The following is a 14,450-nucleotide window of genomic DNA, read 5'->3' on the forward strand; positions in this document are numbered from 1 at the left end:
TGGCCGAATACAGTAGCGGATCAGGCCGCTCTGGAGACTGCCGAAAAATACAAGCAGCCGCGGTTGGCGTTGGCAACACTGTTTTTTGCCCAGCCACTCCCGAGCGCCCCTTCATATGGCACCCATGGCACTTGCCATATGTGCCATACCCTGGGTACGTCGTTGGGGAGGTAGGAGTATAAATGAAAAAGTAAAATATTGTGGTTGCATAATTGTGTACACCCTCTTATAACTGAGGATGTAGCTGTGTTCAGAATTAAGCAATCGTATTTAAACCCATGTTAAATAGGAGTTGTACACACCTGCCATCATTTAAGGTGCCTCCGATTAACCACCAAAAAAGTTAAGCTGTTCTAGTAGAGCTTTCCTGACATTTTCTTAGTCACATCCTACAGCAAAAGCCATGGTCTGCAGAGAGCTTCCAAAGCATTAGAGGGATCTCATTGTTAAAAGGTATCAGTCAGAAGAAGGGTATAAAAGAATTTCCAAGGAATTAGATATGCCAAGGAACACAGTGTAGACAATCATCATCAAGTGGAGAAAATATGGCACAACAGTGACATTACTAAGAACTGGACGTGCCCCCAAAATTGATGAAAAGACAAGAATAAAACTGGTCAGGCTGCCAAGAGGCATACAGCAACATTAAAGGAGCTGCAGGAATATCTGGCAAGTACTGGCTGTGTGGTACATGTGACAACAATCTCCCATATTCTTCATATGTATGGGCTATGGGGTAAAGTGGCAAGACGGAAGCCTTTTCTTACGAACAAAAATATCCAAGCCTGGCTAAACTGTGCAAAAATACATTTGAAGACTCCCAAAAGCATGTGGGAAAATTAAGGTTGAAATTTTTGGCCATAATTCCAAAAGATATGTTTGTTGCAAAAACACTGCACATCACCAAAAGAACACCATACCCACAGTGAAGCATGTTGGTGGCAGCTTAATGCTTTGGGGCTGTTTTTCTTCAGCAGGAACAGGGGCCTTAGTCAAGGTAGAGGGAATTATGAACAGTTCCAAATACCAGTCAATATTGGCACAAAACCTTCAGGCTTCTGATAGGAAGCTGAACCTGAAGAGGAACTTCATCTTTCAGCATGACAACGACCCAAAGCATACATCCAAATCAACAGGAATGGCTTCACCAGAAGAAGAATCATTTTGGAATGGCCCAGCCAGAGCCCAGACCTGAATACAATGGGTGATCTGAAGAGGGCGATGCACAGGAGATTCCCTCGCAATCTGACAGAATTGGAGTGTTTTTGCAAAGAAGAGTGGGCAAATATTGAAAAGTCAAGATGTGCCACGGTGATGCACTCATTCCCCAAAAGGCTGGGTGCTGTAATAAAACAAGGGTGTACACAATTATCCAACCATATTTAATTTTTTTCTTCCCTCCACATAAAAGGTTTCAGCTTGTTGTTTTAGGTCACATTAAGAAATTGGAAACATTTTTGAAATGATTCATCTTTGTCTTATTTCTATCACAGAAACCTGACATTTTAACAGTGGTGCATAAACATTTTATATCCACTGTATGTAGTTCAATGCAAATAAGCATGTATGTATGCAGTTCAATCCCCTTTATGGATCACTGCCTTGCTGTGGTAAAGGGGCTTGCGTAATCCAGTGAAAATATGAGCTATGTTACGTAGGCCCAGCCAAGATGGAGAAGTCACAGCAGAGAATTCTGAGAAAACGTGATCTACTGTAGAAGATAATGGCAACCCACTCCAGTATTCTTGCCAAGAAAACCACATGAACAGAAACAAAAAGCTAACAGATATGACACTGGAAGAGGAGTCCCCCAGACCGGACAATGTCCAATGTGCCACTGGGGAAAAGCAGATGGCAAATTTAAGTAGCTCCAGAACTAACGAAAGCCGCAAGGATTCGCAGCTGTGGATGGTAGGAGTGAACAGAAAAGTGTGATGCTGTAAAGAATAATACTGCATAGGAACCTGGAATGTAAGATTAATGAATCAGGGTAAGCTGGATGTGGTCAAACAGGAGATGGCAAGATTGAACATCGATATATTGGGACTTTGTGAATTAAAATAGACTGGAATGGGTGATTTCAAATCAGATGACTACTATTTCTACTACAGTGGACAAGAATATCTCAGAAGAAATGGTGTAGCCCTCACAGTCAGTAGCCAAGGCAAACCACGAAACATCATAATAATCCAAGTTTATGCACCAACCTCTGTTGCTGAAGAAGCCAACGTTGACCACTTTTAGGAAGATCCACAACACCTTTTAGAACTAACTCCAAAAAAAGATATCCTTCTCATAATGGGAGACTGGAATGCTAAAGTAAGCATATCTTGAATAACAGGCAACTATGGCCTCGGAGTACAAAACGAAGCAGGACAAAAGGCTAACAGAGTCTTGTCAAGAAAACCCACTGGTAATAACAAACACTCTTTTCCAACAACCAAAGAGGCGACTCTACACATGGACCTTACCAGATGGTCAATACAGAAATCAGATTAATTATGTTCTCTGCAGTCAAAAATGGAGAAGCTCTAGACAATCATTCAAAACAAGACCTGGGGCTCACTGGCTCAGACCATGAGCTTCTTATGGCAAAATTCAGGCTTAAATTGAAGAAAGTGGGAACCACCATTAGACATTTTCGATATAATCTATCTCGGATTCCTTGTGAATACTCAATGGAGATGACAGCCAGATTTAAGGGATTAGATCTGATAGACAAAGTGCCTGAGTAGCTATGTAAGTGTGTGACATCCCACAAGACGCAGCAATGAAAACAATCCCAAAGATGAAGAAATGCAAGAAAGCAAAGTGGCTGGCTTACAAATAGCTGAACAAAGAAGGAAGGCAAAAGGCAATGGAGAAAAGGGAAAATATACCCAACTGAATGCAGACTTCCAGAGGATAGCAAGAAGAGACAAAAATACCTTCTTAAACAATCAATGCAACGAATTAGAAGAAAACAACAGAATGGGAAAGACTAGAGAGCTTTTCAAGAAAATTGGAGATATCAAGGGAAAATTTTGTGCAAAGATGGGCACGATAGACAAAAATGGCAAGAAATTGACAGTAGCAGAAGAGATAGCAACAATACACAGAAGAATGATACAAGAAAGATCTGAATGTCCCATATAAACATGATGATGCAATCACTGACCTTGAACCAGATAGCCTGGAGAGTGAAGTCAAGTTAGCCTAATGCCGCGTACACACAATCAAACAATCCGGTGGAAAAGTCCAGCAAACTCAAGTCCGCCGGACAATCCGCCCGTGTGTAGCCTCCAGCTGACTTTTTTTACCCAAAAGTCCTGCGGACTAAGAAAGTATTTTTGCACTCCAATCTGTCCGCCGGACTTGCTTTTCGGCGGACAGTACGGCCGTGAGTGTGCTAGTCCGCCGTACTTTTGAAATGAGCGGACTTTTTCCGCGCGGAGAAAAATCCACTCATTTTGAGCGCGTCTCCAGGTAGCCAGGGCCCCGTCACCTGGTATGGACTTAAAGGGGAACCCCTACGCCGAAAAATCGGCGTGGGGGTCCCCCCCAGGTCCACATCAGACCCTTGTCCGAGCACGCTATCCGGCCAGCCAGGAAAGGGGGTGGGGACAAGCGAACACTCCCCCCTCCTGAGCCGTGCCAGGCCGCGTGCCCTCAACATGGGGGGGGGGCGTGCGGCCCCTCCACCCCAAAGCACCTTGTCCCCATGTTGATGAGGACAAGGGCCTCTTCCCGACAACCCTGGCCATTGGTTGTCAGGGTCTGCAGGCGGGGGGCTTATCGGAATCCGGGAGCCCCCTTTAAGAAGGGGGCCCCCGGATACCGGCCCCCCACCCTATGTGAATGAGTATGGGGTACAATGTACCCCTACCCATTCACCTGTAAAAAAAAAAGTTAAAAAAACACAACACACAAGGGTTAAAATAGTTTATTGCACAGCTCCGGGGGTCTTCAGTCTTCGGGGGTCTTCTCGCTGGACTCCTCCGCTGTCTTCTGCTAGCTCTTTTACTAGCGGAGGAGCCCGGCTTTCTTCTTCGCCGCCGCTCTCTTCTTCCGACTTCGGGGGTCTTGTCCCCCTCTTCGGGGTCCTGTCCCCCTCTTTGGTTCTTCTTGCCGGGCCACTGCGCCGGTCTTCTGTCGCCGTCTTCTGTTCTCTTTTCTTCTCTTTAGATGTTGCCTCTGGGACTGTGACATCATAATGGGCGGGGACATCATCCGGTGATGTCCCTATATAAGTCGGCGCGCCGCGTCCCTGCCATTGTGAGCGGAGGCAGCGAAGAGGCAACATCTGAAGAGAAGAAAAGAAGGAAGAAGAGAACAGAAGAACACAGAAGATGGCGACAGAAGACCGGGCCACCGCCTGTAAAAGAGCTAGAAGGTGGCGCGGTGGCCGGCAAGAAGCGAAGAGAGGGACAGGACCCGCGAAGAGGGGGACAAGACCCCCGAAGTCGGAAGAAGTGGGCGGCGGCGAAAAAGAAAGGCGGGCTCCTCCGCTAGTAAAAGAGCTAGCAGAACATAGCGGAGGAGTCCGGCGAGAAGACCCCCAAAGACGGAAGACCCCCAGAGCTGTGCAATAAACTATTTTAACCCTTGTGTGGTGTTTTTTAAACTTTTTTTTTTACAGGTGAATGGGTAGGGGTACATTGTACCCCATACTCATTCACATAGGGTGGGGGGCCGGATTCCGATAAGCCCCCCGCCCGCAGACCCCGACAACCAACGACCAGGGTTGTCGGGAAGAGGCCCTTGTCCTCATCAACATGGGGACAAGGTGCCCATGTTCGCCAAGGCGCGCGGCCCCCCCCTTCCCCAAGGCACCCCCCATGTTGAGGGCAACGCGGCCTGGCACGGCTCAGGGGTGGGCGCTCGCTTGTCCCCACCCCCTTTCCTAGCCGGCCGGGTAGCGTGCTCGGACAAGGGTCTGATGTGGACCTGGGGGGGACCCCCACGCCGATTTTTCGGCGTAGGGGTTCCCCTTTAAGTCCATACCAGGTGACGGGCCAGCGACGCCTCCTTCGCTGGCCCCGGCTACCTGGAGACGCACTCAAAATGAGCGGACTTTCCTCTGCGTGTTTGGGCGAGTCCGTTCATTTCAAAAGTACGGCGGATAGTCCGGTGGACTTAGTACGCCGTATTAGTCCGCTGAAAAAGTGCCGTGTGTGGGCAAGTAGCTCGTTCGGAAAGTATGGCGGACAGTCCGGCGGGAAGTCCGTCAGACTAAGTCCGCCGGATAGTTGGCTACGTGTGTACGCGGCATTAGAAAGCATTGCCAACAACAAAGCTAGCGGAAGTGATCCCAGCGGAAGGTATACCAGCTGAGTTATTTAAAATCCTAAAAGATGACGATGGTAAAGTGCGGCAATCAATATACCAACAAATTTGGAAAACTCAACAATGGCCACAGGACAGGAAGAGGTCCGTTTACATTCAGATACAGAAGAAGGGCAGCGCCAAAGAATGTTCACTACAACCGTACGATCACACTCATCTCACATGCTAGCAAGGTTATGCTGAAAATTCTTCAAGCTAGGCTTCAGCAGCATGTGAACCAAGAGCTACCACAAGTACAAGCTGGATTTCGAAGAGGCAGAGGAACTAGAGATCAAATTGCCAACATTCGCTGGATTATGGAGAAAGTAAGGGAGTTCCAGAAGAATATCTACTTCTGCTTTATTGACTACAGTAAAGCCTTTGATTGTGTGGATCACAATAAGATGGGGCAAATACTAAAATGGGAATACCAGACCACCTCATCTGTCTTCCGAAAAAACGAAAGAAGCAACAGTTAGAATAGGACATGGAACAACTGACTGGTTCAAAACTGAGAAAGGAGTGCGGTAAGGATGTATATGGTTACCCTATTTATTTAATGTGTATGCAGAGTACATCATGCGAAATGTCTGTATCGATGAATCACAAGACAGAATTAAGATTGCAGGGAGAAATATCAACAACCTGAGATATGTAGACGATACTACACTAATGGCAGAAAGTGAAGAAGAACTAAAGAGTCTCTTAATGAAAGTGAAAGAGGAGAGTGCAAAAGCTGGCTTGAAATTGAACATTAAGAAAACTAAGATAATGGCAACCGGTCCTATCACTCCTTAGCAAACAGGAGGAGAAGAAATGGGAACAGGAACCGATTTTATCTTCCTCGTCTCCAAGATCACAGCAGACGGTGACTGTAGCCATGAAAATAAGACGATTGCTTCTTGGGAGGAAAGTAATGGCAAACCTAGATAATATTATAAAAAGCAGAGACATTACCACTCCTCTGGACCTGTATAGTACCCTGCCAGAAAGTATGATTTTTAGCAGAACCGTTCTGGACCTCCAAGTATGCTCCAATAGCACATGTAGCACATCAGTGACCACCACCTTAGAGACACTGGCGAAAAAACGGGAGGTACTTCCTGTATAGGAGGGGTTATATAGTAAAGAACTTCCTGTTTGATTAATCTGCCAGTGTCCATTCACCTATATATGGCGCATAACCAAGCTAGTTAAGTTTATAGCCTGCTCTGTGTCCCATGACGTACAATAAATAAAAAAGGGGGGGGGGCATTTTGTGGTGCACCAGCCCTTTAAATGCCTCAAGTTGATTAAAAAGGAATTAAAAATTCTAAAAAAGTGCAAAGAAATGTATTACTCAACAGAAAATCCAGAAAACAGTATTTCTGAGGATACTTGCGCTGAAGAGTTTAGGAACCCTGGTATATTCAACTGTTAAAAAGACACCTGGCACAAAAATATTATATTTCCTATGAAATCAGTGCTGCCATAAATATTCTGTATTATACTTTGTATAATCTATGGTATAGTTATAACTGGAATTTCTCTTGCCTTCTTCAGTTGCAGCACATTCACTGTCCCTTTTGCAACCTTATCGTTTTATATCTACAGGAATCATTTTATCATTAAACACATACAAGCTTTGTGCAAGCTGTGGTTTGTCCACGAGGGGTAATACAACAGATTGATTTCATTCTGCAGCCGTCTCCACATACTTCCCCTGCACTCTCCTGCCACTTAACCAGCAGAAGAAAAAAGAAAACCAAAAAAAACCTGCTACTTTTAGGCCCCTTTCACACTAGGGTGGTAGGTGCGTTGGGGGTAAAGCGCTGCTATTTTTAGCAACGATTTACAGTCAATTTTGTGGCGATATTCAGCCACTTTTACCTCCCGCTAGCACAGAGAAAGGGTTAAAAACATCCGTAAAGTGCTGCTGCGGCAGCGTTTTGCCGGTGGTATAGCTGCGCTGTCCATTGATTTCAATGGGCAGGAGTGGTGGAGGAGCGGTATACACACCGCTCCAAAGATGCTGCTAGCAGGACTTTTTTTAGCGTCCTGCCAGTGCATCGCTCCAGTGTGAAAGCCCTTGGGGATTTCACATTGGATACTCAGGAGAGGCTCTTTCAGGGCGCTTTGCAGGCGTTATTTTTAGAGCTGTAGCGCCTTCAAAGCGCCCCTGCATGAAAGGAGTCTAGGAAAAATGTGACTCATTCAACTTCATGCCACTTGCCACACTGGAGCTAGGCACTTGTACACTAAACACTAATTGTGGGGCAGAGAGGGTCTTCTACTCCATGGAGCACATAGGTCTTTGTGTTGTGAGTTACAAAAAACAGGAAAGGTAAGAACATTGAGTATACTATACTGGATGTGGCAAGAGCCAGTGTTCACAGGCTTTTCGATCACTTCAGAACTGCTTATAAGAATTTAAAAGCGGCTGAAGCAGGTCAACTTCACCTGCAATAAATCCTGAATGATCACAAAAGCATCTCAAACTGATGTCAAAGGCATACTCCATTTGCCCATTGAAGCCCGTTTTGTAATTTATAACAAAAGTAGGAAAGGTCTTCAACAGACTTTTTCACCCAAAATACAAGTGTTACAAGTGTTCTACCTGTCCTCTTATTCCCAAATTCTGAGTAGAAGTCTTTCTCTACAGGCTCTGGGGATGGTGTTCGTGCCAGCAAGGATAATACAGACATGAGCTGTTGTATGAATGCATGGGTAGTATAGCTGTCTCTGGTCAAACATGTTATAACATGGTTCGGAGAAGGACCTGTAAATCAAATAAAAGAAAATTAAATCAAGATTAGAATGTAGTAAGGCCATGAAAGAAAACTAGGAGAAATCCATAGCATAAAAGTGAATGCATAGTGGTATGATCATAATTTATTATGAACTGGACTAAAACTATTTTAAAAATATTCGTTAGTCAAAGTATAGAAAATATTTCTGCTTTTGAGCTATCCATTTGCATAACTTGATAAAGTAAGAACACAGTGCACAGTTAGTTCTTCTTTCCAGATATAATGATACAGTGAACACCATACACCCTCATACACCCTCCCTACCACTTGGTCTCCACTGTACTTGCCTCAAAGCAAGCAGATAAGCAGTTGTGCTGTGCTGCCTCTTTAGTCAACCTGTAATGCTCAAAGAATGCTTTAATCACTTAAGGACCGCCTACCGCATGTATACTGTGACAGGGCGGCTCTATTGCGTGAAATCACATACCTTTTTGTCATTTTGTGCAAAAGATACTGTGCGTGCGCTCATTGGACAGAGGGTCCCCTGGCCACCCGCGATCGCTCCACTGAGAGGCAGAACAGTAATCTGCCTATGTAAACAAGATTGAAGATTGCCGTTCTGACGGGGAGGACACAGATCTGTTCTTGCTGAGCAGGCACATGGATCTCTGTGTTCACCCAGTCAGTCCATCCCCCACACGGTTAGCACGCAACTCCTAGGGACACACTTAACCCTTTGATTGCCCCTGATGTTAACCCCTTCCCTGCCAGTGGCATTAGTACAGTAACAGTGCATATTTTTATGTCACTGGTTCCCAAAAGTGTAAAAAGTGTAAGTTAGGTGTCCGATTTGTCCGCCACAATGTGGCAGCCCTGGTAGAAATCACTGAGCGCCGCCATTACTAGTAAGAAAAAATAAAAATGGCATACAAAAATATCCTATAGTTTGTAGACGCTATAACTTTTGCGCAAACCAATCAGTATATGCTTATTGGGATCATTTTTTACCACAAATATGTAGCAGAATACATATTGGACATCAATTTTATATGGGTACAGCGTAGCATGACCGCGCAATAACGAATGTCTATTTGTAAAGCAAAAATAATGCATGTAAAAAAATTATATATATATATATATATATATATATATATATATATATATATATATATATATATATATATATATATATATATATATATAGCGCAATTATAGAAAAACAATTTTAAAACGTGTGATCATTAAAAACAAAAAATAATATTGACCAACAACCACTATAGTTGTATTCCCAATACCTAAATAAAAAATATGTATCTTTAACCAGAAAATGAGAATAATAGTTAAAGTAATTGTAAAAAGTTATTTTTTATTTTTTTGTAAAATAACAAACCTGCTCTGTGCAAGGGTTTTGCACAGAGTGGCCCGATCCTTCTTTTCTGGGGTGCCCCTGGCGCCGATCCTGGCTCCTTCATCGTGTGTCCCCACAGAGACGCGCTGTCCATGGGAGGGCACCCATGTGGGCACGCTCCAGAGTTCTGCTGCTGTGTCCATTGACACAGACAGCAGGACTTGGCCCTGCTCCTGGATCACTGGATTTGATTGACAGAAGTGGGAGCCAATGGCTCCTGCTGCGCTATTAATATATCCAATGAGGACCTGAGACAGCGACTGGAGCTGCTGGGCTCGTGCTAGTTGCTGGTATGATCGGGTTCACGTAAGAAAAAGGGGAGCTCTGGGGGCAGCTGCAGCGCAGAAGGTTTTTCACCTTAATGCATAGAATGTATTAAGGTGAAAAACCTTGAGGGTTTACAACTCCATTAACAACAATGTACAACACAATCACCCTAAAAAGCAATATAAAAAAGAAAATGATTAAATCAATTTTACACAGAACATTTTTTAGATGCAATAGGGGTGTTTCAATCCTCTACCAAGTCTTTAACCCATTCCCAACCGGCGCACGCCGATGTAAGTTGGCAGAATGGCACGGGCAGGCATATCATATTTGCATACAGGTACATCCATTTTTAAATGCCGCCCTGCCATCGTGTGCGTGCTCGCGTGCCAGAGGGGACCCCCGTGAGAGGATCGCAGAGCCCGCAACCGGACTCACGGGGGTCCCCTCTGGCACGCGAGCACGCACACGATGGCAGGGCGGCATTTAAAAATGGATGGCGGCTGAACGGGGAGATGCCGTTGTAAACAGCATCTCCCTGTGCTGCCTAGCAACAAGTGATGCTGATCTCTGCTCCATGTGATTGGAGTAGAGATCAGTGTTCACTAACACAAAGCCCAGCGCCCCACAGTTAGTAACACGCCCCTAGGAACACTTAACCCCTACACTGCCACCCCCTGGTTAACCCCTTCACTGCCAGTGTCATTTACACAGGAATCAATACATTTGTATAGCATTGATTGGTGTATAAATGACAATGGTCCCAAACATGTGTCAAAAATGTCCGATGTGTCCGCCATAATGTCGCAGTCACAATATAAAAAAAAAAAAAAAAAAAAAAAAAAAAATCGCCGATCGCCGCCATTACTAGTAAAAATAAAAACTATTAATAAAAATGCTATAAAACTATCCCCTATGTTGTAAACGCTATAAATTTTGTGCAAACCAATCAATAATCGCTTATTGCAATTTTTTTAACCAAAAATATGTAGAAGAATAAGTATCGGCCTAAACTGAGGGGAAAATTTTTTTTTATATATTTTTGGGGATATTATAACAAAAAGTCAAAAATTATGCGTTTTTTCAAAATTGTCGCTCTATTTTTGTTTATAGCGCAAAAAATAAAAACCGCAGGGGTGATCAAATACCACCAAAAGAAATCTCTATTTGTGGGAAAAAAAGGACGTCAATTTTGTTTGGGAGCCACGTCACATGACCGCTCAATTGTCAGTTAAAGCAACGCAGTGCCGAATCGCAAAAAGTGGTCTGGTCTGAAAGTGGCTAAAAGAAGAACTCCACTTTTATTAAGTAAAAATAAAAACACATATTGCAGGTTGTGATTTGATGTTGAACCTTCATATTTTGCAACACCCAGGACTACAAAATACTTTATGATATAATTAAAAAATATTGTGTTCCTTAGCAGCGTGGCCCTTTCATAAAGGCCTCTGCTGGATCTCTGACAAACGCTGTTTTTTTGCAAGCGTTCTGATGACTGGAGCCAATTCTAACAATAGATAAGATACTAGATACCATATTTATCGGCGTATAACACACACCTTTTCCCCCTTAAAATCGGGGGAAAGTCGTGGGTGCGTTTTATACGCCGATCCCCACTGTCTGCGAGTCTAAAAGACCGATCGCCGCCGAAAAAGACCGATTGCCGCCGAAAAAGACCGATTGCCGCCGAAAAAGACGGAGCCGTCTGCTCGGCTACGCTCGTAGTCCCGCCTCCCTGCTGTTTCTGGGCGGGACTGCGAGCCGAGCCAAGCCGAATACACAGTACAGTCGGCTCGGTCTTTTTCGGCAGCGCTCGCTCCATAAACAGCAGGGAGGCGGGACTACGGCTCGTTCTTTTTCGGCAGCGCTCGGTCTTTTTCGGCGGCGCTCGCTCGGTCTGTCTCGGCGGCGGGATATTTAAACATGGGCAAGGCTGCAAACGGCGCTGGGCAAACTGGAAATGACACTGGCAAGCTGCAAATGCCACTCTGCAAGGCTGCAAACAGCGCTGGGCAAGCTGCAAATGACACTGATCATTCTGCAATGATGGACAAGGCTGCAGATGCACACTGATAAGGCTGCATTGACGGGCATTTAAATGTAAGTTTTTTTTTCTTAAACTTCCCTCCTAAAACTTTTTTCCTTAAAATGCCCTCCTAAACTTGGGGTGCGTGTTATACGCCGGTGCGTGTTATACCCTGATAAATACGGTAATAGATAAGACATCATACTATATAGTAATGTAAAGAACCTAAAATCTTTGAGGTTAGATTAAAAGAAACAGTGTTTACCTGTTAATCGAAAATATTGATCGAAAAGCCCAATGTTTACCGACTGCAAATCACTGAACTTTATCACTATACAGCAGCAATGATGGAATAAACTGTGCTCTAAGCCGACTATGTTTTGGTTGGAGGAATCTATTGGGAAAGAAAAAGAAAAGTTAAATTTCCACCACAAACAGTAAAAGGTACAAACCTTCTTTTGTTTTTCACATTAATGATGCATAGGAACAGTCACTTACTCAGCGGTATCTGATTTATCTTTTTTATTGTGTCATCCAGCACAAAATAAACTGCCTTGGTTGACAGCAAAACACAAGATGTGATTTCCATGTCTGGTGTCCGATAAAATGAAAGGGATGACCACATGAGGTGCTGCAATTCTTCATTTTCATCCTGTAAATCAAGTCATGTGAAAGAGAAAAGCTGATAATTTGGCCTAAAACAAAATATAAATGATGCAATAAGCCATTCACAAGTACAGCTACTACATGCTAAAAGAGCAACACTTTCCTAAATAGAAAGTTTGCTTTTCTTTAACCCTTTAATGCCTAAGCCCATTTCTGACATTTGTTGCTTACAAGTTAAAATCAGTATTTTTGCTAGAAAATTACTTAGAACCCCCAAACATATTATATATATATATTAGCCTTCAGATATGAGATTGTGAGAAAGGGCGCTATCTGTATAGCCCGAAACGTCACTGGCAGTTGTATCTGGTATCTTTCTGATGTTTTTATCTGATGTAATCCATTTGTGAAAATAAAAGAATCTTGCGCAGCAATCCGGCATCATGGCCGATATGTATCTGAACAAAACAAGCTTATCATGAGACACCTTATATGAAATGGACCTGAAAGTGTGCCTTGGTCTAATGGACGGTATACCAAAATAAGGGGGCATACCCAGTAATTAGAATAAATGTGATTGAAGAGAAATGTTTTAGATAAATGCCCTAAAAAGGGGATGGGAGGGAGGGTATTGCGCACCGGAAACCGACAACTACCACAGGCGACCGGGCTGGTTAAATACCCCCCGGGCTCCTCCCATAAATTCAGGCCACCATACTGGCCTTCTTACTTATGGCTGGAGCCCTATGGCCGATATGTATCTGAACAAAACAAGCTTATCATGAGACACCTTATATGAAATGGACCTGAAAGTGTGCCTTGGTCTAATGGACGGTATACCAAAATAAGGGGGCAAAACAGTCAGGTAGGGATAAGAGTTTTATTGTTTCCTGGTTAATCTTTATTGAGCCAGTTGAGTGAATGCTCGTGACATCTCTACCTGTGGGTTAGGGATGTACCGAGTGAAGCAGGCCGACTTCCACCTGCCCAACCTTTTGATGACGTGGTCCGGGACCCCATGCCGGGATGCGGATGAAGCTGCTCCGATGCGGAAGGAGTGGCCGGAATACTCACTGGGATTGAGGAGCAAGTTGCGGAGGAGAATCCTGACATGCTTAATGAATTGGTGGTTAGTTAGTGGTTTGACCGGGAAGGGCAAAAGAGGGCTAGAGTCCGGGAGCTCGGGTAGCCGAGAGAGAAGCTGTGTAAGCACCGCGACCGGGCACCAGGCATTGTTAGTTTTGTAGAGGTGGATGTCTACGCCGATGCCTGTCTGCTGGGTCTTGGTTATCGGGAGGTGGAGGATGAAATGGTCCTGGTGACGGAGCAGATGACGTCTGCGGAGGACTGGGCTGTGTGGGCTGTTGTGAGTGAACTCACCGGGCCGAAGGAAGCCATAGAAGGCTAGGTAAATGGCTGCCTGTATGACCAGACTGGGGAGAGCACCGAAGGGGTAGCTGGTGAGTATGGTGGACATGTCCCTGAAAATGGAATTGGTGATGGGGAGCCGTTTGACTTTCACTGGCGGCTGTTGTTTTTGGATGCCGCGTAGTATGGCTCGGACAGCGTGGGACGAAAAAACAGAGGGATTGGTAGGATCCTGGATTGAGAGGAAGTGCTGAACGCCAGCTAAATATAAGCGGATGGTGTTAAAAGACAAGGCCAGTTGGTTGTGGCAGTACGAGATGAAGGCTAGTATGTGTCTAGCGTCTGTGGGGGTGCCTACTGTGGAGGCAACCAGAAATGTGTTGAAAGCCTTCCAGGCTACCTGGTAGGCTTTCAGAGTATTGTCCGATAAAGAACGGTTGATGAGCTGCGTGGCTCCTAGTAGATGCGGCTTTAGTCCAGGGTCAACTGCGACCAATGCGGGATAGGAGCTGATGCGGTATCTGCACTGGGAACCTGTAGAAAGAAGGACCGGAAATTAAAACGGGACAGGGCGTCAGCTGCGAGGTTATATTTCCCTGGGATAAACATGCAGACAACGTTAAATTGGTGCTGTAGTGACAGCTGCACCAGCCTGCGTAGGAAGGACATCACGGAGGGAGATTTAGACCTGCCTTTATTGACAATTTCGGCTGTGGCCTGATTGTCGGTGGTGAAGCCTACC

At 44.7% G+C, this 14,450-nt stretch overlaps 1 protein-coding gene across 3 annotated transcripts in view; it reads right to left on the bottom strand.

Annotated features, from left to right (window-relative positions):
- Positions 1-14,450, bottom strand: part of NISCH (nischarin) — a 171,585-nt gene that overhangs the window by 39,585 nt on the left and 117,550 nt on the right. For all 3 annotated transcript variants that reach the window (XM_077452223.1, XM_077452225.1, XM_077452224.1), the window contains exons 18-20: positions 12,233-12,386; positions 12,000-12,128; positions 7,901-8,062 (exon numbers count right to left, since the gene is read on the bottom strand). In XM_077452223.1, coding sequence (XP_077308349.1) covers positions 7,901-8,062; positions 12,000-12,128; positions 12,233-12,386 — 445 coding nt within the window. The remainder of the gene's footprint in view (positions 1-7,900; positions 8,063-11,999; positions 12,129-12,232; positions 12,387-14,450) is intronic.

Source organism: Lithobates pipiens, unplaced genomic scaffold (assembly GCF_037356315.1).
Source record: "Lithobates pipiens isolate NorthernLeopardFrog02 unplaced genomic scaffold, aLitPip1_a1.2 Scaffold_23, whole genome shotgun sequence".
Taxonomy (NCBI): domain Eukaryota; kingdom Metazoa; phylum Chordata; class Amphibia; order Anura; family Ranidae; genus Lithobates; species Lithobates pipiens.